This window comes from Bombina bombina, chromosome 12 (assembly GCF_027579735.1).
Source record: "Bombina bombina isolate aBomBom1 chromosome 12, aBomBom1.pri, whole genome shotgun sequence".
Lineage (NCBI taxonomy): Eukaryota > Metazoa > Chordata > Amphibia > Anura > Bombinatoridae > Bombina > Bombina bombina.
Window position 1 is genome coordinate 126,379,047 of NC_069510.1, and position 24,546 is coordinate 126,403,592.

The 24,546-nt window shown below is 38.1% G+C and overlaps 1 protein-coding gene across 11 annotated transcripts in view; it reads right to left on the reverse strand.

The window, feature by feature from the left end:
• Positions 1-24,546, reverse strand: part of FNBP1 (formin binding protein 1) — a 420,876-nt gene that overhangs the window by 58,773 nt on the left and 337,557 nt on the right. For all 11 annotated transcript variants that reach the window (XM_053696170.1, XM_053696177.1, XM_053696173.1 and 8 more), the window contains exons 7-8: positions 19,649-19,777; positions 19,310-19,456 (exon numbers count right to left, since the gene is read on the reverse strand). In XM_053696170.1, coding sequence (XP_053552145.1) covers positions 19,310-19,456; positions 19,649-19,777 — 276 coding nt within the window. The remainder of the gene's footprint in view (positions 1-19,309; positions 19,457-19,648; positions 19,778-24,546) is intronic.

Sequence of the window (24,546 nt, forward strand, 5' to 3'; positions counted from 1 at the left end):
CAGACCAAAAAAGTGTACACTTTTTTGGTCTGAGGACGGACTGTTGCTGGTCCGAAAACGTTCACTAATAAAAGTGACACACTGTTATTAAGTTCCCTTTGGGGTGCGCTCTATTTTTCTATATTGTTAGGCTGCACCCAGGGCACTTGATCGTGTATGTTTAGAGTGCATCTTCCCTTGAATCTATCTATCTATATATATATATAAATAAGAGAATCCAAGAAAGGGCACTCACAGGACTTGACAATAGAACAAAATCTTTATTTCATATATTCATCATAGAACAGTGTGTCAGTCGACGTTTCGGCTATGCATCTAGCCTTTTTCAAGACAATCTAAAAACATAATATACATACATACATTAGTATATAATCAATAAGTACCTAACTATAAATCCCTTACCCAGACATTGTGACTCATCAATATAATATCACCCTAACAAAAACAAGTGTTAAAAAATTGAGAAAAATAGAACCATAAATACCCCCTGATTTGCATGAACTAGTATGTTATTTGTATCGCAATACTAAAAAGTATACATTAAATGTTTCTATCTTGCAAGTGTAAACACATATTGTTTCAACAGGGCTCACTAAGGCCTAGATTTGGAGTTTGGCGGTAGATGGGCTGTTAACGCTCCGCGGGCTTTTTTCTGGCCGCAGCATAAAATTAACTCTGGTATCGAGAGTTCAAAAAAATGCTGCGTTAGGCTCCAAAAAAGGAGCGTAGAGCATTTTTACCGCAAATGCAACTCTCGATACCAGAGTTGCTTACGGACGCAGCCAGCCTCAAAAACGTGCTCGTGCACGATTCTCCCATAGGAAACAATGGGGCTGTTTGAGCTGTAAAAAAACACCTGCAAAAAAAGCAGCGTTCAGCTCCTAACGCAGCCCCATTGTTTCCTATGGGGAAACACTTCCTACGTCTGCACCTAACACTCTAACATGTACCCCGAGTCTAAACACCCCTAACCTTACACTTATTAACCCCTAATCTGCCGTCCCCGCTATCGCTGACCCCTGCATATTATTTTTAACCCCTAATCTTCCGCTCCGTACACCGCCGCAACCTACGTTATCCCTATGTACCCCTTATCTGCTGCCCCTAACACCGCCGACCCCTATATTATATTTATTAACCCCTAATCTGCCCCCCTCAACGTCGCCGACACCTGCCTACACTTATTAACCCCTAATCTGCCGAGCGGACCTGAGCGCTACTATAATAAAGTTATTAACCCCTAATCCACCTCACTAACCCTATAATAAATAGTATTAACCCCTAATCTGCCCTCCCTAACATCGCCGACACCTAACTTCAATTATTAACCCCTAATCTGACGACCGGAGCTCATCGCTACTATAATAAATGGATTAACCCCTAAAGCTAAGTCTAACCCTAACACTAACACCCCCCTAAGTTAAATATAATTTACATCTAACGAAATTAATTAACTCTTATTAAATAAATTATTCCTATTTAAAGCTAAATACTTACCTGTAAAATAAACCCTAATATAGCTACAATATAAATTATAATTATATTATAGCTATTTTAGGATTAATATTTATTTTACAGGCAACTTTGTATTTATTTTAACCAGGTACAATAGCTATTAAATAGTTAAGAACTATTTAATAGCTAAAATAGTTAAAATAATAACAAAATTACCTGTAAAATAAGTCCTAACCTAAGTTATAATTAAACCTAACACTACCCTATCAATAAATTAATTAAATAAAATACCTACAATTACCTACAATAAAACCTAACACTACACTATCAATAAATAAATTAAATACAATTTCTACAAATAACTACAATTACATAAACTAACTAAAGTACAAAAAATAAAAAAGAACTAAGTTACAAAAAATAAAAAAATATTTACAAACATAAGAAAAATATTACAACAATTTTAAACTAATTACACCTACTCTAAGCCCCCTAATAAAATAACAAAGACCCCCAAAATAAAAAATTCCCTACCCTATTCTAAATTAATAAATGTAAAAGCTCTTTTACCTTACCAGCCCTGAACAGGGCCCTTTGCGGGGCATGCCCCAAGAAAATCAGCTATTTTGCCTGTAAAAAAAACCATACAATACCCCCCCTCCCCAACATTACAACCCACCACCCATATACCCCTAATCTAACCCAAACCCCCCTTAAATAAACCTAACACTAAGCCCCTGAAGATCTTCCTACCTTGTCTTCACCATCCAGGTATCACCGATCCGTCCTGGCATCCGGTGCTGAAGAGGTCCAGAAGAGGCTCCAAAGTCTTCCTCCTATCCGGCAAGAAGAGGACATCCGGACCGGCAAACATCTTCTCCAAGCGGCATCTTCGATCTTCTTCCATCCGGTGCGGAGCGGGTCCATCTTGAATCAGCCGACGCGGATCCATCCTCTTCTTTCTGTGTCTCCCGACGAATGACGGTTCCTTTAAGGGACGTCATCCAAGATGGCGTCCCTCGAATTCCAATTGGCTGATAGGATTCTATCAGCCAATCGGAATTAAGGTAGGAATATTCTGATTGGCTGATGGAATCAGCCAATCAGAATCAAGTTCAATCCGATTGGCTGATCCAATCAGCCAATCAGATTGAGCTCGCATTCTATTGGCTGTTCCGATCAGCCAATAGAATGCGAGCTCAATCTGATTGGCTGATTGGATCAGCCAATCGGATTGAACTTGATTCTGATTGGCTGATTCCATCAGCCAATCAGAATATTCCTACCTTAATTCCGATTGGCTGATAGAATCCTATCAGCCAATCGGAATTCGAGGGACGCCATCTTGGATGACGTCCCTTAAAGGAACCGTCATTCGTCGGGAGACGCCGGAAGAAGAGGATGGATCCGCGTCGGATGCTTCAACATGGACCCGCTCCGCACCGGATGGAAGAAGATCGAAGATGCCGCTTGGATGAAGATGTTTGCTGGTCCGGATGTCCTCTTCTTGCCGGATAGGAGGAAGACTTTGGAGCCTCTTCTGGACCTCTTCAGCACCGGATGCTAGGACGGATCGGTGATACCTGGATGGTGAAGACAAGGTAGGAAGATCTTCAGGGGCTTAGTGTTAGGTTTATTTAAGGGGGGTTTGGGTTAGATTAGGGGTATGTGGGTGGTGGGTTGTAATGTTGGGGGGGGGGGTATTGTATGTTTTTTTTTACAGGCAAAGGAGCTGATTTTCTTGGGGCATGCCCCGCAAAGGGCCCTGTTCAGGGCTGGTAAGGTAAAAGAGCTTTTACATTTATTAATTTAGAATAGGGAAGGGAATTTTTTATTTTGGGGGTCTTTGTTATTTTATTAGGGGGCTTAGAGTAGGTGTAATTAGTTTAAAATTGTTGTAATATTTTTCTTATGTTTGTAAATATTTTTTTATTTTTTGTAACTTAGTTCTTTTTTATTTTTTGTACTTTAGTTAGTTTATGTAATTGTAGTTATTTGTAGCAATTGTATTTAATTTATTTATTGATATTGTAGTGTTAGGTTAATTGTAGGTAATTGTAGGTATTTTATTTAATTAATTTATTGATAGGGTAGTGTTAGGTTTAATTATAACTTAGGTTAGGATTTATTTTACAGGTAATTTTGTTATTATTTTAACTAGGTAACTATTAAATAGTTCTTAACTATTTAATAGCTATTGTACCTGGTTAAAATAATTACCAAGTTGCCTGTAAAATAAATATTAATCCTAAAATAGCTACAATATAATTATAATTTATATTGTAGCTATATTAGGGTTTATTTTACAGGTAAGTATTTAGCTTTAAATAGGAATAATTTATTTAATAAGAGTTAATGAATTTCGTTAGATTAAAATTATATTTAACTTAGGGGGGTGTTAGTGTTAGGGTTAGACTTAGCTTTAGGGGTTAATCCATTTATTATAGTAGCGGTGAGCTCCGGTCGTCAGATTAGGGGTTAATAATTGAAGTTAGGTGTCGGCGATGTTAGGGAGGGCAGATTAGGGGTTAATACTATTTATGATAGGGTTAGTGAGGCGGATTAGGGGTTAATAACTTTATTATAGTAGCGCTCAGGTCCGCTCGGCAGATTAGGGGTTAATAAGTGTAGGCAGGTGTCGGCGACGTTGTGGGGGGCAGGTTAGGGGTTAATAAATATAATATAGGGGTCGGCGGTGTTAGGGGCAGCAGATTAGGGGTACATAAGTATAACGTAGGTGGCGGTCGGCAGATTAGGGGTTAAAAATTTTTAATCGAGTGGCGGCGATGTGGGGGGACCTCGGTTTAGGGGTACATAGGTAGTTTATGGGTGTTAGTGTACTTTAGGGTACAGTAGTTAAGAGCTTTATGAACCGGCGTTAGCCCAGAAAGCTCTTAACTCCTGCTATTTTCCGGCGGCTGGAGTTTTGTCGTTAGAGCTCTAACGCTCACATCAGAAACGACTCTAAATACCGGCGTTAGAAAGATCCCATTGAAAAGATAGGATACGCAATTGACGTAAGGGGATCTGCGGTATGGAAAAGTCGCGGCTGAAAAGTGAGCGTTAGACCCTATTTTGAGTGACTCCAAATACCGGCGGTAGCCTAAAACCAGCGTTAGGAGCCTCTAACGCTGGTTTTCATGGCTACCGCCAAACTCTAAATCTAGGCCATAGTTTTTAATGTATCACTGTTAAATAAAATGTACTTTATCCACCTATATTTGTACAGTGCATTTAACTTGTATCTTATGCAGCTTTCTTAGCCCGCATAACAACTTATTCAGACCCAGCATGTTTGCTCCATGTTTTAAATGCTAATAGTAACATACCGTTTAAAAATTACAAAATAAACCACATTGGTCAAAGTTATCTTTTAAACACAACATTCTTAAGCGTCCTATGCAAGTGAATAACCAATATAAATATATAACACATGCCATTGGAGCAAACATGCTGGGTCTGAATAAGTTTATTAATTAATAACTATGTGAGCCCTGTTGCAACAATATGTGTTTACACTAGCAAGATAGAAACATTTAATGTATACTTTTTAGTATTGCGATACAAATAACATACTAGTTTATGCAGACTTAATATGAAAATCAGGGTGTTTATCTATGGTTCTATTTTTCTAAATTTTTACACACTTGTTTTTGTTAGTGTGATATTATATTGATGAGTATTAGTCACAATGTCTGGGTAAGGGATTTATAGTTAGGTACTTATTGATTATATACTAATGTATGTATGTATATTATGTTTTTAGATTGTCTTGAAAAAGGCTAGATGCATAGCCGAAACGTCGACTGACACACTGTTCTATGATGAATATATGAAATAAAGATTTTGTTCTATTGTCCTGTGAGTGCCCTTTCTTGGATTCTCTTGTACATATTGTTTGAGGAGTCACCCAGGCACTGGATGAGCTACGGCTAGGGGAGTGAGTGCATGGAACGTGCATATATATTACACTTCCGGTAAAAAACAAGATTACAATCAATGTTATACATTAAATGATTCTAGACAATAAACATAACCCATCTGATCACATCTACAGAATTACCCAAACGTGAGAATGTCATTGTGTCTATATGTACAAACAATTAATGTATAATCTCCAGAATTAGTCAGTGCGTCAGCTAGTCTTTACATATAGCATCGTCATAATATACAGCAATCTTGTAACTGTCTATGTTATGCTGGCTGGTTTATGCAACCTCCTCTAAGTGTTTAGCCTGTTAGATCGTAATGCCCAAAGCGTCTTTCATATAAAGCGGGTACCTTTTCCTAACATTTAGATCCTAGAATCTAATAGGCTATGAGCGCACAGAGCGTCATAACAGAGGCGGAGTCTTACACGTCCGGCTGGTGCATAGACCATTGCCATGGATACGGGCTACTTTGTTAACCACACTGTCCCCATAGTTTTCGCTGCACCTCGGGTTCCAATGTATAGTACATCCAACCACAGTTAATTATGTGTGACCTTAGTGTAGTCAATTTTAACCCACTTTTAGCTCTCATGTCAGGTTGAAAGTGTTAATCCTTCAACTGATAATATTATCACACTTAACCAGCACTTAAACTATCATATTGTGTACCTATCCCTATGCCCCAGACACAGTGAAAAAAAGAAAAATTATTTAAAACATTAAAAGCACATATCATACTCTGCAGTATTCCCTCCCAGTGGATACCAACACTTGTCTGAGTTCCTGACATATGTTTCTCAAATTGCCTAAACTTAGACAAATATGTGTTAAGGCATCTTATGTCCCACAAGGGATGTTGATTTTTCTGACATCATGGTGCATATTTCTCAATCGTTTTCTACAATTTGCAACCAGACAAAATACAATACCTATAGATCCATACAAAAGGAGAAGTATATATACACATATACACACATAATCCTTAATCGTCCTAGATAGACTTATGCATCACCGTACAAACATGAGTATAGAACATTCACCAGTCCCAGGCAACACATATTGGCATGCTGTGATATTCTCACATGTACCATAGAATGTTAGGATATTAAAGGGACACTGTACCCAAAAATTTAATTTTGTGATTCAGATTGAGCATGAAATTTTAACTAAATTTCGAATTTACTCCTATTATCAAATTTTCTTCATTCTCTTGGTATCTTTATTTGAAATGCAAGAATGTAAGTTTAGATGCCGGCCCATTTTTGGTGAACAACCTGGGTTGTCCTTGCTGATTGGTGGATAAATTCATCCACCAATACAAAAGTGCTGTCCAGAGTACTGAAACCAAAAAAAAGCTTTCAAATAATGATAGCAAGAGAACGAAGAAAAATTGATAATAGGAGTAAATTGGAAAGTTGCTTAAAATTGCATGCTCTTTCTGAATTACAAATGAAAACATTTGGGTTCAGTGTCCCTTTAATATTACAAATGATAGAGTAACCGGTCTACTTAGCCACCCCCTAGGATAAGCTGTATTCAAGAGACATATGCAGACGTATCCCCTCTGGGGTACAATTGGCTGGTTCTTAAGGCACACCTAGCCCATATGTCCCACCTTAATGGAGTTAAGGCTCAAGAGACTGCACACCTAGTATGTTGTACCTATTCTATTTCTGTGTATACTGAATACTGTGTATATATACACACACACACACACACACACACACATATATATACACATATACATACATACATACATATACTGTATATATATTGATCTATACACACACACATATATATATATATATATATATATATACACATATACATACATACATACATATACTGTATATATATCGAAATATACACACACACACACATATATATATATATACACATATACATACATACATATACTGTATATATATTGATATATACACACACACACACATATATATATATATATACACATATACATACATATACTGTATATATATACATATATCGATATATACACACACACATATATATATACACATATACATACATACATATACTGTATATATATCGATACACACACACATATATATATATATATATATATATATATATACACACACATACATACATACAAATACTGTATATATATCGATATATATATACACACACACGCACACATATATATATATATATATATATACACATATACATACATACATATACTGTATATATATATATATATCGATATATACACACATATACATACATATACTGTATATATATCGATATACACACACACACACACATATATATATATATATATATATATATACACATATACATACATAAATACATATACTGTATATATATCAATATATACACACACACACTGTACATGCACTTACATGTAAATTGCATTTCTATATTTGGTGTAAACTTGATCATGCAGGACACCAAGTGATTCTGCTGCAGCTCTGAACCCTTGTGCATATATGCAAAATGCATTTCTATATTTACAAAAAAATAGAGGGGGCGCCCTATAGAAATAGTATATATAACAAGAGTTCAAGAGACAAGGAGTATAGTAGAGAACAATATAAATCTGTTAGTCCTTAATATCTATTAAAGCACCACTAAAGAGAGGTAGAAAGTTGGTTCAATGTAAAAAATATAGCAAATGTGATAGTCGTTATTAGGGCAATCTTAGATATCAAAAAAGTAAACAAAGAACAATATGTATATCTCCTTCAAACAGATAAGGATATGCAGATATGATTAATCAAATAATACTCCTGTGAAATGATAATAATAAACAAATAGACATAAAATTAATCAATGATAATAATAAGTCCCAAGGTAAATTTACAAATGATAAAATGGAGAAAGTCTCTGGTTGGGAGTAATAGGCAGCTATCTGTGGAGATCCAGGGTGGGATCCAGGAACAGCAATCTACAAAGACAAAAGGAGACAGATGCGCCACATGGCCCAATATTGTTTGATCCAAAACCAAAATAGTTGATGCAAGAAAACACTCACATTTAGGAAAGCACCTCACTCAGTGCTGTAGAGACAGTCTGGGATCTATTACAGTCACCCAGAAGACCAAACCTCCCGCATAAGATGTGTTGTCTATATAAAACAATGAGAGACACAGGTGCCTATATGGCCTAGTATTGTTAGGGCAATGATGATTCAAAACCACAAATGAGAATGATACTCACAATATTGAAAGCATCTCCAGGAAGCCTGATGAAACAGCCACTGGCTGAGAAACGCGTCGCCTTTTGTTTTTAATATTTTAATAAAGTAGTTTTTACTTTGAACACTTGCTGCCTCTTCCTGGGACCTGGTTCCTGAGCTGGGGGTGTATTTGTGGATTATCCTTACTGTGTATTGATCTCTGGACTACCTCTGTATCCTGAGTGCCTATATCTAAGTCTATTGGGTGACTGTATTGACCCCAATCTTCTCCTACAGCATCAAAGGAGATGCTTTCAATATTGTGAGTATCATTCTCATTTGTGGTTTTGAATCATCATTGCCCTAACAATACTAGGCCATATAGGCACCTGTTTCTCTCTTATTGTTTTATATAGACAACACATCTAATGTGGGAGGTTTGGTCTTCTGTGTGACTGTAATAGATCCCAGACTGTCTCTACAGCACTGAGTGAGGTGCTTTCCTAAATGTGAGTGTTTTCTTGCATCAACTATTTTGGTTTTGGATCAAACAATATTGGGCCATGTGGCGCATCTGTCTCCTCTTGTCTTTGCATTTCTATATTTGCTGTAAACTTGTAAAGGGCAGATCATTCAGGATACCAAGTGATTCTGCTGCAGCTCTGAACCCTTGTGCTTATATGCAAAATGCATTTCATAGGCCAGTGAGGTAGCTCAGTTGGTAAATGCCCAGACTAGAAAAAAAAACCTGTTTAAAAAGATCCAAGGTCACAGGTTCAAATCCCGGTAGGGCCGACTCAGCCCTTCATCCTTCCGAGGTCGATAAAATGAGTACCGTTAAATTGGGTAATAATAACAACTATTACTATTCAGCTGCCGATTTGGTTAATTCCGAGAGCGAGCGCTGAAAAAGCGATTTGAGCTCCACTGGGAGAAAGGCGCAATATAAATACTAGTTATTATTATATTATATGTAAAATACATTTCTATATTTGGTGTAAACTTGTTAAGGGCAGATCATGCAGGATACCGATAGATTCTGCTGCACCTCTGAACCCTTGTGCTTACATGTAAAATGCATTTTTATTATTATTATCGGTTATTTGTAGAGCAAGTCCTGTAGTCATGCTAGACTACAGGACTTCTCTCGTGCGGCACCAACCCTCTGGAACGCACTTCCTCGAGCTGTCAGACTTTCCCCCAACCTCTCCTCCTTTAAACGTTCCCTAAAGACCTTCTTGTTCAGGGAAGCTTATCACCAGATCAGCAACTAATGAATTCCACTTGCCTAATAGTTGCCCTCATCTAACTCCACACTAACATCATTCCCACCTTTGCAGTCCCCACCTCCTGTTTCTAACCCTCCTACCCATTTAGATTGTAAGTTCCCACGGGAACAGGGCTCCCAATTCCCCCTGTATTTGTTTGTTAAATTTTGTCTGGTGTCTCATATTGTACTGTCCTTTTATCTTTGTTACCTATGAACAGCGCTGTGGAATCTGTTGGCGCTTTATATATAAAGAATAATAATAATAATAATAATAAAGCACCAACAGATTCCGCAGTGCTATAAAACTTGTAAAAGCCAGATCATGTAGGACTATCGATGGTATGGTAAGAACACCACAAACCAATGCTGATAAGTGTAGGAACAGATGTAACGCACAAGTCTTATGTTCCCTGCACAGCTTTACTATGGTTTTGTTGTTTATACTCTGCAGTTTAATGCTGTGGTTGGATTAACATTCTCTGCCCTGTTATTATGCTTTAAGTGTGGGCTACTGGTGAGAGATGCAAGAAACCAGGAAGAACAGTTACTTCATGAACTAGAGTCCTAGTCTGAAAGGAAAAACATAACTTATGTAAGAACTTACCTGATAAATTCATTTCTTTCATATTAGCAAGAGTCCATGAGCTAGTGACGTATGGGATATACATTCCTACCAGGAGGGGCAAAGTTTCCCAAACCTCAAAATGCCTATAAATACACCCCTCACCACACACAATTCAGTTTAACGCATAGCCAAGAAGTGGGGTGATAAGAAAGGAGCGAAAGCATCAAAAATAAGGAATTGGAATAATTGTGCTTTATACAGAAAAATCATAACCACCACAAAAAGGGTGGGCCTCATGGACTAATATGAAAGAAATGAATTTATCAGGTAAGTTCTTACATAAATTATGTTTTCTTTCATGTAATTAGCAAGAGTCCATGAGCTAGTGACGTATGGGATAATGAATACCCAAGATGTGGATCTTCCACGCAAGAGTCACTAGAGAGGGAGGGATAAAATAAAGACAGCCAATTCCGCTGAAAATAATCCACACCCAAAATAAAGTTTAAATCTTATAATGAAAAAAACTGAAATTATAAGCAGAAGAATCAAACTGAAACAGCTGCCTGAAGAACTTTTCTACCAAAAACTGCTTCAGAAGAAGAAAACACATCAAAATGGTAGAATTTAGTAAAAGTATGCAAAGAAGACCAAGTTGCTGCTTTGCAAATCTGATCAACCGAAGCTTCATTCCTAAACGCCCAGGAAGTAGAAACTGACCTAGTAGAATGAGCTGTAATCCTTTGACGCGGAGTTTTACCCGACTCGACATAAGCATGATGAATTAAAGATTTCAACCAAGATGCCAAAGAAATGGCAGAGGCATTCTGACCTTTCCTAGAACCGGAAAAGATAACAAATAGACTAGAAGTCTTTCGGAAATTCTTAGTAGCTTCCACATAATATTTCAAAGCTCTAACTACATCCAAAGAATGCAATGATCTCTCCTTAGAATTCTTAGGATTAGGACACAATGAAGGAACCACAATTTCTCTACTAATGTTGTTAGAATTCACAACCTTAGGTAAAAATGTAAAAGAAGTTCGCAACACCGCCTTATCCTGATGAAAAATCAGAAAAGGAGACTCACAAGAAAGAGCAGATAATTCAGAAACTCTTCTAGCAGAAGAGATTGCCAAAAGAAACAAAACTTTCCAAGAAAGTAATTTAATGTCCAATGAATGAATAGGTTCAAACGGAGGAGCTTGAAGAGCCCCCAGAACCAAATTCAAACTCCAAGGAGGAGAAATTGACTTAATAACAGGTTTTATACGAACCAAAGCTTGTACAAAACAATGAATATCAGGAAGATTAGCAATCTTTCTGTGAAAAAGAACAGAAAAGAGCAGAGATTTGTCCTTTCAAGGAACTTGCAGACAAACCTTTATCCAAACCATCCTGAAGAAACTGTAAAATTCTCGGAATTCTAAAAGAATGCCAGGAAAAATGATGAGAAAGACACCAAGAAATGTAAATCTTCCAGACTCGATAATATATCTTCCTAGATACAGATTTACGAGCCTGTAACATAGTATTAATCACAGAGTCAGAGAAACCTCTTTGACTGAGAATCAAGCGTTCAATCTCCATACCTTCAAATTTAAGGATTTGAGATCCTGATGGAAAAAAGGACCTTGCGACAGAAGGTCTGGTCTTAACGGAAGAGTCCACGGTTGACAAGAGGCCATCCGGACAAGATCCGCATACCAAAACCTGTGAGGCCATGCTGGAGCCACCAGCAGAACAAACGAGCATTCCTTCAGAATTACTCTTGGAAGAAGAACTAGAGGCGGAAAGATATAGGCAGGATGATACTTCCAAGGAAGTGACAATGCATCCACTGCCTCCGCCTGAGGATCCCTGGATCTGGACAGATACCTGGGAAGCTTCTTGTTTAGATGAGAAGCCATCAGATCTATTTCTGGAAGTCCCCACATTTGAACAATCTGAAGAAAAACCTCTGGGTGAAGAGACCATTCGCCCGGATGTAACGTTTGGCGACTGAGATAATCCGCTTCCCAATTGTCTATACCTGGTATATGAACCGCAGAAATTAGACAGGAGCTGGATTCCGCCCATACCAGTATTCAAGATACTTCTTTCATAGCCAGAGGACTGTGAGTCCCTCCTTGATGATTGATATATGCCACAGTTGTGACATTGTCCGTCTGAAAACAAATGAACGACTCTCTCTTTAGAAGAGGCCATGACTGAAGAGCTCTGAAAATTGCACGGAGTTCCAAAATATTGATTGGTAATCTCACCTCCTGAGATTCCCAAACCCCTTGTGCTGTCAGAGACCCCCAAACAGCTCCCCAACCTGTCAGACTTGCATCTGTTGAAATCACAGTCCAGGTTGGAAGAACAAAAGAAGCCCCCTGAACTAAACGATGGTGATCTGTCCACCACGTCAGAGAGTGTCGTACAATCGGTTTTAAAGATATCAATTGAGATATCTTTGTATAATCCCTGCACCACTGGTTCAGCATACAAAGCTGAAGAGGTCGCATGTGAAAATGAGCAAAGGGGATCGCGTCCGATGCAGCAGTCATAAGACCTAGAATTTCCATGCATAAGGCTACCGAAGGGAATGATTGAGACTGAAGGTTTCGACAAGCTGCAACCAATTTTAGACGTCTCTTGTCTGTCAGAGACAGAGTCATGGACACTGAATCTATCTGGAAACCTAAAAAGGTTACCCTTGTCTGAGGAATCAATGAACTTTTCGGTAAATTGATCCTCCAACCATGATCTTGAAGAAACAATACAAATCGATTCGTATGAGAATCTGCTAAATGTGAAGACTGAGCAAGTACCAAGATATCGTCCAAATAAGGAAATACCACAATACCCTGTTCTCTGATTACAGACAGAAGGGCACCGAGAACCTTTGTAAAAATCCTTGGAGCTGTTGCTAGGCCAAACGGCAGAGCCACAAACTGGTAATGCTTGTCTAGGAAAGAGAATCTCAGAAACTGATAGTGATCTGGATGAATCGGAATATGCAGATATGCATCCTGTAAATCTATTGTGGACATATAATGCCCTTGCTGAACAAAAGGCAGAATAGTCCTTATAGTTACCATTTTGAATGTTGGTATCCTTACATAACGATTCAATATTTTTAAATCCAGAACTGGTCTGAAGGAATTCTCCTTCTTTGGTACAATGAAGAGATTTGAGTAAAACCCCAGCCCCTGTTCCAGAACTGGAACTGGCATAATTACTCCAGCCAACTCTAGATCTGAAACACATTTCAGAAATGCTTGAGCCTTCGCTGGATTTACTGGGACACGGGAAAGAAAAAATCTTCTTGCAGGAGGCCTTATCTTGAAGCCTATTCTGTACCCTTCTGAAACAATGTTCTGAATCCAAAGATTGTGAATTGAATTGATCCAAATTTCTTTGAAAAATCGTAATCTGCCCCCTACCAGCTGGGCTGGAATGAGGGCCGCACCTTCATGTGGACATGGGAGCTGGCTTTGGCTTTCTAAAAGGCTTGGAATTATTCCAGACTGGAGATGGTTTCCAAACTGATACCGCTCCTGTGGGTGAAGGATCAGGCTTTTGTTCCTTATTGTGACGAAAGGAACGAAAACGATTATTAGACCTAAATTTACCTTTAGATTTTTTATCCTGTGGCAAAAAAGTTCCTTTCCCTCCAGTAACAGTTGAAATAATAGAATCCAACTGTGAACCAAATAATTTATTACCCTGGAAAGAAAGGGAAAGCAAAGTTGACTTAGAAGACATATCAGCATTCCAAGTTTTAAGCCATAAAGCTCTTCTAGCTAAAATAGCTAGAGACATATACCTGACACCAACCCTAATGATATCAAAGATGGCATCACAAATAAAATTATTAGGATGTTGAAGAAGATTAACAATGCTATGAGAATTATGATCTGTTACTTGTTGCGCTAAAGCTTCTAACCAAAAAGTTGAAGCTGCAGCCACATCCGCTAAAGATAGCAGGTCTAAGAAGATTACCTGAACATAAGTAAGCTTTTCTTAGAAAGGATTCAATTTTCCTATCTAAAGGATCCTTAAAGGAAGTACTATCTGCCGTAGGAATAGTAGTACGTTTAGCAAGAGTAGAGATAGCCCCATCAACCTTAGGGATTTTGTCCCAAAACTCTAATCTGTCAGATGGCACAGGATATAATTGCTTAAAACGTTTAGAAGGAGTAAATGAATTGCCCAAATTATTCCATTCCCTGGAGATTACTTCAGAAATAGCATCAGGGACAGGAAAAACTTCTGAAATAACTACAGGAGATTTAAAAACCTTATTTAAACGTTTAGATTTAGTATCAAAAGGACCAGAATCCTCTATTTCTAATGCAATTAAGACTTCTTTAAGTAAAGAACAAATAAATTCCATTTTGAACAAATATGAAGATTTATCGGCATCAACCTCTGAAACAGAATCCTCTGAACCAGAGGAATCATTATCAGAATCAGAATGATGATGTTCATTTAAAAATTCATCTGAAAAATGAGAAGTTTTAAAAGACCTTTTACGTTTACTAGAAGGAGGAATAACAGACATAGCCTTCTTAATGGATTTAGAAACAAAATCTCTTATGTTAACAGGAACACTCTGAGTATTATATATTGATGGAACAACAACAGGTAATGAAACATTACTAAAGGAAATATTATCTGCATTAACAAGTTTGTCATGACATTCATTACAAACAACAGCTGGAGGAACAGATACCACAAGTTTACAGCAAATACACTTAACTTTGGTAGATCCAGCATCAGGCAGCGATTTTCCAGAAGTATCTTCTGACTCAGGGTCAATCTGGGACATCTTGCAATATGTAATAGAAAAAACAACATATAAAGCAAAATTGATCAAATTCCTTAAATGAAAGTTTCAGGAATGGGAAAAAATGCCAGTGAACAAGCTTCTAGCAACCAGAAGCAATAAACAATGAGACTTAAATAATGTGGAGACAATAATGACGCCCATATTTTTTAGCGCCAAAAAAAGACACCCACATTATTTGGCGCCTAAATGCTTTTGGCGCCAAAAATGACGCCACATCCGGTGACACGTATGACGCCGGAAATAACAAAGAAATTTTTTTTGCGCCAAAAAAGTCAGCGCCAAAAATGACGCAATAAAATGAAGCATTTTCAGCCCCCGCGAGCCTTACAGCCCACAGAGAAAAAAGTCAAATTTTAAGGTAAGAAAAAAATTTATTATTCAAATGCATTATCCCAAATAATGAAACTGACTGTCTGAAATAAGGAATATTGAACATCCTGAATCAAGGCAAATAAATGTTTAAACACAAATATTTAGAACTTTATATAAAAGTGCCCAACCATAGCTTAGAGTGTCACAAAAATAAGACTTACTTACCCCAGGACACTCATCTACATGTAGTAGAAAGCCAAACCAGTACTGAAACGAGAATCAGTAGAGGTAATGGTATATATAAGAGTATATCGTCGATCTGAAAAGGGAGGTAAGAGATGAATCTCTACGACCGATAACAGAGAACCTATGAAATAGACCCCGTAGAAGGAGATCATTGAATTCAAATAGGCAATACTCTCTTCACATCCCTCTGACATTCACTGCACGCTGAGAGGAAAACCGGGCTCCAACCTGCTGCGGAGCGCATATCAACGTAGAATCTAGCACAAACTTACTTCATCACCTCCACGTGAGGCAAAGTTTGTAAAACTAATTTGTGGGTGTGGTGAGGGGTGTATTTATAGGCATTTTGAGGTTTGGGAAACTTTGCCCCTCCTGGTAGGAATGTATATCCCATACGTCACTAGCTCATGTACTCTTGCTAATTACATGAAAGAAATATGTTTAGTTCATAAATTCTTTAGCATTCATAGTAAAATGTAGGAAATGTAGCCATTGCACGCTGCTGATGAAAACTGTGATCATTATTAAGGAGGGGGGATGTGCACATTGTGTGTGACGGTGTCTGCCTTGGTGGGTAACCAGATACCAAGGCATAAAAATCATTTAAAAATAACATAACTATTAAACACCTTAATATTTTAATTTATGGGGACATAAAAATGCAAAAAGGAAACGCTCTAATGTGTTATACCATGTTATTATTGTACTATTACTTGTGTATAACTATGTGTTTAACTCCTTAAAGGGAATTATGCACATAGTTAAAGCCAGCTCAAGGCCTGCAATGCACTACTGGGAGCTAGCTGAACACAACTGGACAGGCAATTATATAATTTATATGATTTGCTTTGTTCTCTTGGCTTTCTATGTTGAAAAGTAAGCTTAGGCACATGAATGCACTACTGGGAGCTAGCTGTTGATTGGTGGCTGCACATATATGCATTTAGTCATTGGTTAACCAGATGTGCTCAGCTAAATCCTAGTGGTGGACTGATGCTCCTTCAACAAAGGATACCAAAGGAACAAAGCAAATTTGTTAGCAAATTTGTTAACAAAAATACATTTTAAAGTTTTATAAAATATTTAAATAGATATTGAAAAAGAAACAGAAGCACCACCCATGAGCTTCCCTGTCACTCAAACACATGTGCAGCATGTACACACCAGTGGGTGGGACCTAAGATTGGCACTTTGAGTGCGCACAAGGTTAATGAACTAAAAATAAAAGGCAAATATACAGCATGTATACTGTATCCTGTAGTTATACTACCCCAGCTTACAATACATCAGTTACATAATCCATGTGTTTTATTTGTACAGAAGGAGGTCGCTTGAGGTTGAATAATGAGTCAGGGAGGCTGCTTAAGTTTACTATTAAACATGACATAAAGGAAAATAAATAAATAAAAGGAAAAACTAAACTTTTTTTTCTTCTAAAGAACAGTGAAGGAAATTTGCAGAGTAAAATGCTGACACCGGCAGACTGTGCATTATCACAACAGGAAAACTAAGTTGCTATTACAAAAAAAGATTAATAGATGAGTAGCACTTCCCCGGACTGGGCCAGGACTTCCCACTGCAGGACAACAGATAAAACGGCTAAAGGAAAGGCGCACAAGGCCACAGAGATAGCAAATCTCAGCGCAGGAAGGAAGTCTGAGAACCTGGCAGCTACATAGGTATCTAGAGGAAGACGCCAAAGTCTGATAAGCTGCCTGATGTTTAATACGAGGGGATGTCTGCAGCCTGGATCCTTGTTTTATATGCTGAGTATAAATAAACACGTAATTCCAAGGGAGATCCAGCACCAAAGCAGAACAAGTGTGCACGCCAAAAAGGTTACTGCATACCTTATGAAATATCAGAGTTCAAAGAAAAGGCAGCACCATCAAGTTCATCAGCAAGATTCTTTTATTCCTTTTAACCAGGAGCAGGTATAAAATATCAGAAACATAGAAACATAGATATTGACGGCAGATAAGAGCCATAGGCCTAGCAAGTCTGCCCGATATTACCTAACAGTATAAACTTATTTCGTTTGTAGGATAACCTTATGCTTGTCCCAGGAATTTTTAAAGTCCCCCACAGTGTTTGTTGCTACTACATCTTGAGGAAGTTTATTCCATAAATCAATCACTCTTTCTGTAAAGAAGCTTCCTCAAATTACTCCTGAATCTACTACCCTTTAGCTTGAGCTCATGACCCCTTGTTCTTGAATTTTCCATTATAGAAACTATGTGGACTACGTTTTGGGTTGTTAACCCTTAGTCATGTCTGTGGTACAATGAAGTGCATCACCTTAAATACTTTAGCACAGGTGTCAAACTCCTCCCATCTCATCATGACATCATGAGTCAAGAAAGTAAGTTAAAGGGACCTCATCCCCCAACACAAAACATAAACATAATTAAACCACACAATTAAAATAGAGAATATTAGAAAACAGAAAATACAATTATTTTACAAAAATTGATTTATATCATAATCTCTATTCATCCCCTTAGGGGTTAATGTATCAAGTTTGTGAATCCAATGCATCTCCCTCTTTTCTAATAGGGATTCCCTATTCTGTCCCCTTCTGGGAGGAAGTGCCCAATCTATAATCTGGAACCTCAGTTGTGCAATGGAGTGGCCAGCCTCCAAAAAAATGGTATGCTACTGGTGCCTCAGAGTTTTTCCTCCTAATGCTATATTTGTGCTGCACAATTCTGTCACGTACCCTTTGGGTCGTTTTGCCAATATACATTTTGACACATGGGCATTTGATTAAGTACACCACAAAGGTAGCATTCCAGGTAAAGTATCCATTAATACCATATTTTCTACCAGTATATGGATTGAAAAAATTGTCGCCCTTGACCAGGCTGCCATAACTGGAGCAGCCTAGGCAAGGAATGCATGATTGGCCATGGAAATTCATGGAAATTCACTTCATGAAGCTCCCAATGCATAGTTATTGTGCTGGTGTTACTTCCAGAGCCAATTTGGAACTCTGTAGTGAGTGATGCAAAAGATAATAGGCAATTTTTACGCTATACATACATCAGCACTCAACAGCCCTGCTCTGTGAGGTTGATTGGCTACCACTTCATGTTGGGCAGTTGTTGCTCCTAGACTCTTCCAGCTCACAATAATAGCACGTACAGTTCACCAATGCGGATCTAGTAGAGCAGAAATGTAAAAAAAACTGACTTGTGGGAAAGATGGCATCCTAAGTCAGTGCCACGTTTAAAGTAACTAAGTACTTCTGTACAACCCATTGTAGTGCCAGCGTTTGTCTATGGAGATTATGTGCTGGATTTTATGCACCTGTTAGCAATAAGTGTGGTTGAAACACTTGAACTCAGTAAGTAGTAGGGTGGTGTCCATCTACTTTTGGTCATATAGTGTACATTTATATGTGTGTGTGTGTGTATGTTTGTATCTTTGTGCCTGTGAAACAAGGCAATAATGAATCAAATATTTCTGCATATTACAACTTTCAGTCACTGCTTATAATATTACTTACTTGTTTCTCATCAATAGATTCTGCTGATTTTGTTATCCCATCAAGACATTTGCCAATAATAGGAACCACCTGTCGGTCTATGTCCGCGTACGTTTTCAGTGACTCACCCATCCGTCCTATCCGCCTTTCTTCCATATCTTGCAGTTTCTACACAGCAAAAACAAATTAAATAATTTCTGAAATGTTCATAGACCAGGAATTCTACTGAACAAAACAAATCAAATGATACAATTGCATCTCGTATTTGACAACAACCCAGTTCATCCTATCCACTCTAGCAGGTGCAGGACACCAAGAGCATTACATTTCATGTAAGACGGAGGCTTAGTAACACTTCACCTGAAATATATTGGGGATGTGGCTGAAGTAATGTTCATGCTGCTCCCGGTTAAACTTCTGTAACACAGAGGAATAGTCACCTTTGCTGTCATCTGACATTTGGTGACGTATCTGTGCTTGCTGTCGTGCCTAAAGAAAAGAAAGAAGTTTATTACTTGCAAAAAACTTTCTTCAATCTAAATGTTTTTTTACAGGGTTTTACAAATCTCAGGAACAAGGGAGCTGTGGCTCATAGCATTTTACCATACGCTCCTATTTTTTGTTTGAATTATTCTGCATAAATCTGTTTACATACTGGTTCTTCAGTATGCGTACAAGGTTCCTCAGTATGTGTACAAGGTTCCTCAGTATGTGTACAAGGTTCCTCAGTATGTGTACAAGGTTCCTCAGTATGTGTACAATGTTCCTCAGTATGTGTACAATGTTCCTCAGTATGTGTACAAGGTTCCTCAGTATGTGTACAATGTTCCTCAGTATGTGTACAAGGTTCCACAGTAGTGTACAAGTTTCCACAGTAGTGTACAAGGTTCCACAGTAGTGTACAAGGTTCCACAGTAGTGTACAAGCTTCCTCAGTATGTGTACAAGGTTCCTCAGTATGTGTACAAGGTTCCTCAGTATGTGTACAAGGTTCCTCAGTATGTGTACAAGATGTCTCAGTATGTGTTCAATGTTCTCCAGTATGTGTACAAGGTTCCTCAGTATGTGTACAAGGTTCCTCAGTATGTGTACAAGGTTCCTCAGTATGTGTACAAGGTTCCTCAGTATGTGTACAAGGTTCCTCAGTATGTGTACAAGGTTCCTCAGTAGTGTACAAGGTTCCTCAGTAGTGTAAAGGTCCCTAACATGTGTACAAGGTGGTTCCTCAGTATGTGTACAAGGTTCCACAGTATGTGTACAAGGTTCCACAGTATGTGTACAAGATGCCTCAGTATGTGTTCATTGTTCTCCAGTATGTGTACAAGGTTCCTCAATATGTGTACAAGGTTCCTCAATATGTGTACAAGGTTCCTCAGTATGTGTACAAGATTCCTCAATATGTGTACAAGGTTCCTCAGTATGTGTACAAGGTTCCTCAGTATGTGTACAATTCCTCAGTATGTGTACAAGGTTCCTCAGTAGTGTACAAGGTTCCTCAGTAGTGTACAAGGTTCCTCAGTAGTGTAAAGGTCCCTAACATGTGTACAAGGTGGTTCCTCAGTATGTGTACAAGGTGGTTCCTCAGTATGTGTACAAGGTTCCTCAGTATGTGTACAAGGTTCCTCAGTATGTGTACAAGGTTCCACAGTATGTGTACAAGGTTCCACAGTATGTGTACAAGGTTCCACAGTAGTGTACAAGGTTCCCCAGTAGTGTACAAGGTCCCTAACATGTGTACAAGGTTCCACAGTATGTGTACAAGGTTCCACAGTATGTGTACAAGGTTCCACAGTATGTGTACAAGGTTCCACAGTATGTGTACAAGGTTCCACAGTATGTGTACAAGGTTCCACAGTAGTGTAAAGGTCCCTAACATGTGTACAAGGTGGTTCCTCAGTATGTGTACAAGTTTCCTCAGTATGTGTACAAGTTTCCTCAGTATGTGTACAAGGTTCCTCAGTATGTGTACAAGGTTCCTCAGTATGTGTACAAGGTTCCACAGTATGTGTACAAGGTTCCACAGTATGTGTACAAGGTTCCACAGTAGTGTACAAGGTTCCACAGTAGTGTACAAGGTCCCTTAGTATGTGTACAAGGTTCCTCAGTATGTGTACAAGGTTCCTCAGTATGTGTACAAGATTCCACAGTATGTATACAAGGTTCCACAGTATGTGTATAAGGTTCCACAGTATGTGTACAAGGTTCCACAGTAGTGTACAAGGTTCCACAGTAGTGTACAAGGTTCCACAGTAGTGTACAAGGTCCCTAACATGTGTACAAGGTTCCTCAGTATGTGTACAAGGTTCTTCAGTATGTGTACAAGGTTCCTCAGTATGTGTACAAGGTTCCTCAGTATGTGTACAAGGTTCCTCACATGTGTACAAGGTTCCTCACATGCGTACAAGGCTCCTCAATTGTCTGGCTAAGTCTGAAACAAATTTGTCAGCCCTGGTTTATAGAAAACTTTACAGTAACTTATAACAAGACTTGCAGCTTTTCATCTTGGACATAACATAAATGTACCATGTGATACGGTGAGAACAAGAAAGGATGATGAGATTGCTGTTAATAATTTACAAGATATTTATTATTTAGTTAGCAGCACAAAAAGACAAAGCTTACACCAAAAGTTCTGCATATCGCCTTATTAGTTATTGCATGAAATACATCTGATACAAGGAGACACTATGGATGTGATATATGATAAACTGCTCAATCGTGTCTGAATACTGTCTATGCATTGATATTAGAGGCTTGATTTTATACATGTATCTGGCTCTTTACACCCCTATACCACATTGCTTCTGTAGATGTCCCTATTTGCAACACAACACACACAGTTGTTCCATAAAACTGTTTCATTCCTGTCTTCTCTGGGAAGACCTAATGTATATGTTTCTTGTGTATAAGTAGCAATAATCTTGCTAAAATATTCAAGCTTGTCTATACATAAAATATTTTTTGCTTTGATTAGTAGAATTCCTTAAATATATTTACCACCTCTGTGGATAAAAAACAAAAACAATTATAGCCCCACATTGGAAAAAAATGTCCTATCCCAGTATAAATACCAATAATAATAATTTTATCACAGAATCGGTCCACAGCACCTTGTATAAACTTATTTATTTACTGGAGACAGTATAAAAACAAACAGTGACGTTTCAGGGTCTTCCCCTTAATCATACATACAAATGATGTATGATTAAGGGGGAGACCCTGAAATGTCACTGTTTGTTTTTATACTGTCTCCAATAAAGGAATACGTTCATACAAGGTGCTGTGGACTGCTTCTGTGATTAACTATTAAGGGTTAATAGGCAGTGACCCTGGTTGTCACGGGCACCTAATAGCTTTAACTGCTGTGCTGTACGTTGGGAAAATAATAATAAATTTAGATGGTGTTACACTAAAAAAACTCATTAAAAATGTACAAATCTGCTTTATAAATGAGCTTTTTATGCAAGAAGTTGCAGAATTTGAATTTCAGGAACAGAGTGTCTCCCAGGGTAAGTATGGGCAAGTGGCTTACACACCCATAGTGACTAGAGATTACAATGTCACTTTAATAAAGAATCCAGCTCTACAGAATTTTTGTGGCGCTAAATAAATAAATAATAATAAAGAATCATTCCACAATCACTTCCACTTTACAAGAAACAGAACCAAAAGGGGAAAGCTAAAAAAATATAACTGAAGTTTTACAAAAATGACGACCAGTATAAGCTGTGCCATATACACAGTATAGCAAGTTAATGGTTGTATTAACTCCTTTTTTTATCTAGACATATCCTTTATTCCATGACCTGGATACACAGACAATAGTTTCATAAACAACAAACGTTTGAAATTGCTGCAGATGGAACAGTTTATTCATGAGAAATGGAAACTTTCAGCTTTTGCCAGCAGGTTTGGGAACTCCAATGGGATGAAGTGGCCTGCGGCCCTCCCCCACTTAGCCTTCTTGGATCTGGGAGAGTCACACAAGTCAACCTAGAGAAGACAGAATTCTGCTACTGAACAAGTATAAAGATGAATCCAGTGACACCGTGCCTAGCTGTCACTGAGGTTCCAGCAGTTACTGTCAGGCTCTTTTAAAACAGCCCAGAAATAGAGAAAAGGAAGTGATCTAATTAAAACCCTTAAGATGCCTTCAACTTCTTTTAATTAGAACTGGTGGAACCAAACACCACTGTGATGATTAATTTTAACAGACAAATTCCTAATAGACAAGTCACATGTTTGATGTGACTTTAAATAACAGATCACACATTAAAAGAAAATGACAAATGTGCCGGTTTATAGAGGCCACTCTGCAGTTTATATAGAGCGGGCTGTATTTATGTTTTTGTGAGCTGTATGATCCTGTTGTGATAACGTCTGCTATCTACAGGGCATTCAGCAGAATACAGAAATATCCTGGCTAGTGGTTAGCTCTCACCCTCTACCAAGCAATGTAACGACAGTCACTATTCTCTGGTATCCATTATGGATAAAGCCAACAGGTTAATGTGTATTGGGCTAAAGGGACAGTCTAGTCCAAAATAAACTTTCATGATTCAGATAGGGCATGTCATTTTAAACAACTTTCCAATTTACTTTTATCTTCAATTTTGCTTTGTTTTCTTGGTATTCTTAGTTGAAAGCTAAACCTAGGAGGTACATATGCTAATTTCTAAGCCCTTGAAGGCCGTCACTTATCTGAATGCATTTTGACACTTTTTCACCACTAGAGGATGTTCGTTCATGTGTGTCATATAGATAACACCTAGGTTACCTAGGTGTCAGCACTGATTGGCTAAAATGCAAGTCCGTCAAAAGAACTGAGATAAGGGGGCAGTTTGCAGAGGCTTGGATACAAGGTAATCACAGAGGTAAAAAGTATATTAATAACTGTGTTGGTTAAGCAAAACTAGGGAATGGGTAATAAAGGGATTATCTATCTTTTAAAAAAAACATAATTTATGCTTACCTGATAAATTCCTTTCTTCTGTAGTGTGATCAGTCCACGGGTCATCATTACTTCTGGGATATTACTCCTCCCCAACAGGAAGTGCAAGAGGATTCACCCAGCAGAGCTGCATATAGCTCCTCCCCTCTACGTCACTCCCAGTCATTCGACCAAGGACCAACGAGAAAGGAAAAGCCAAGGGTGAAGTGGTGACTGGAGTATAAATTAAAAAATATTTACCTGCCTTAAAAACAGGGCGGGCCGTGGACTGATCACACTACAGAAGAAAGGAATTTATCAGGTAAGCA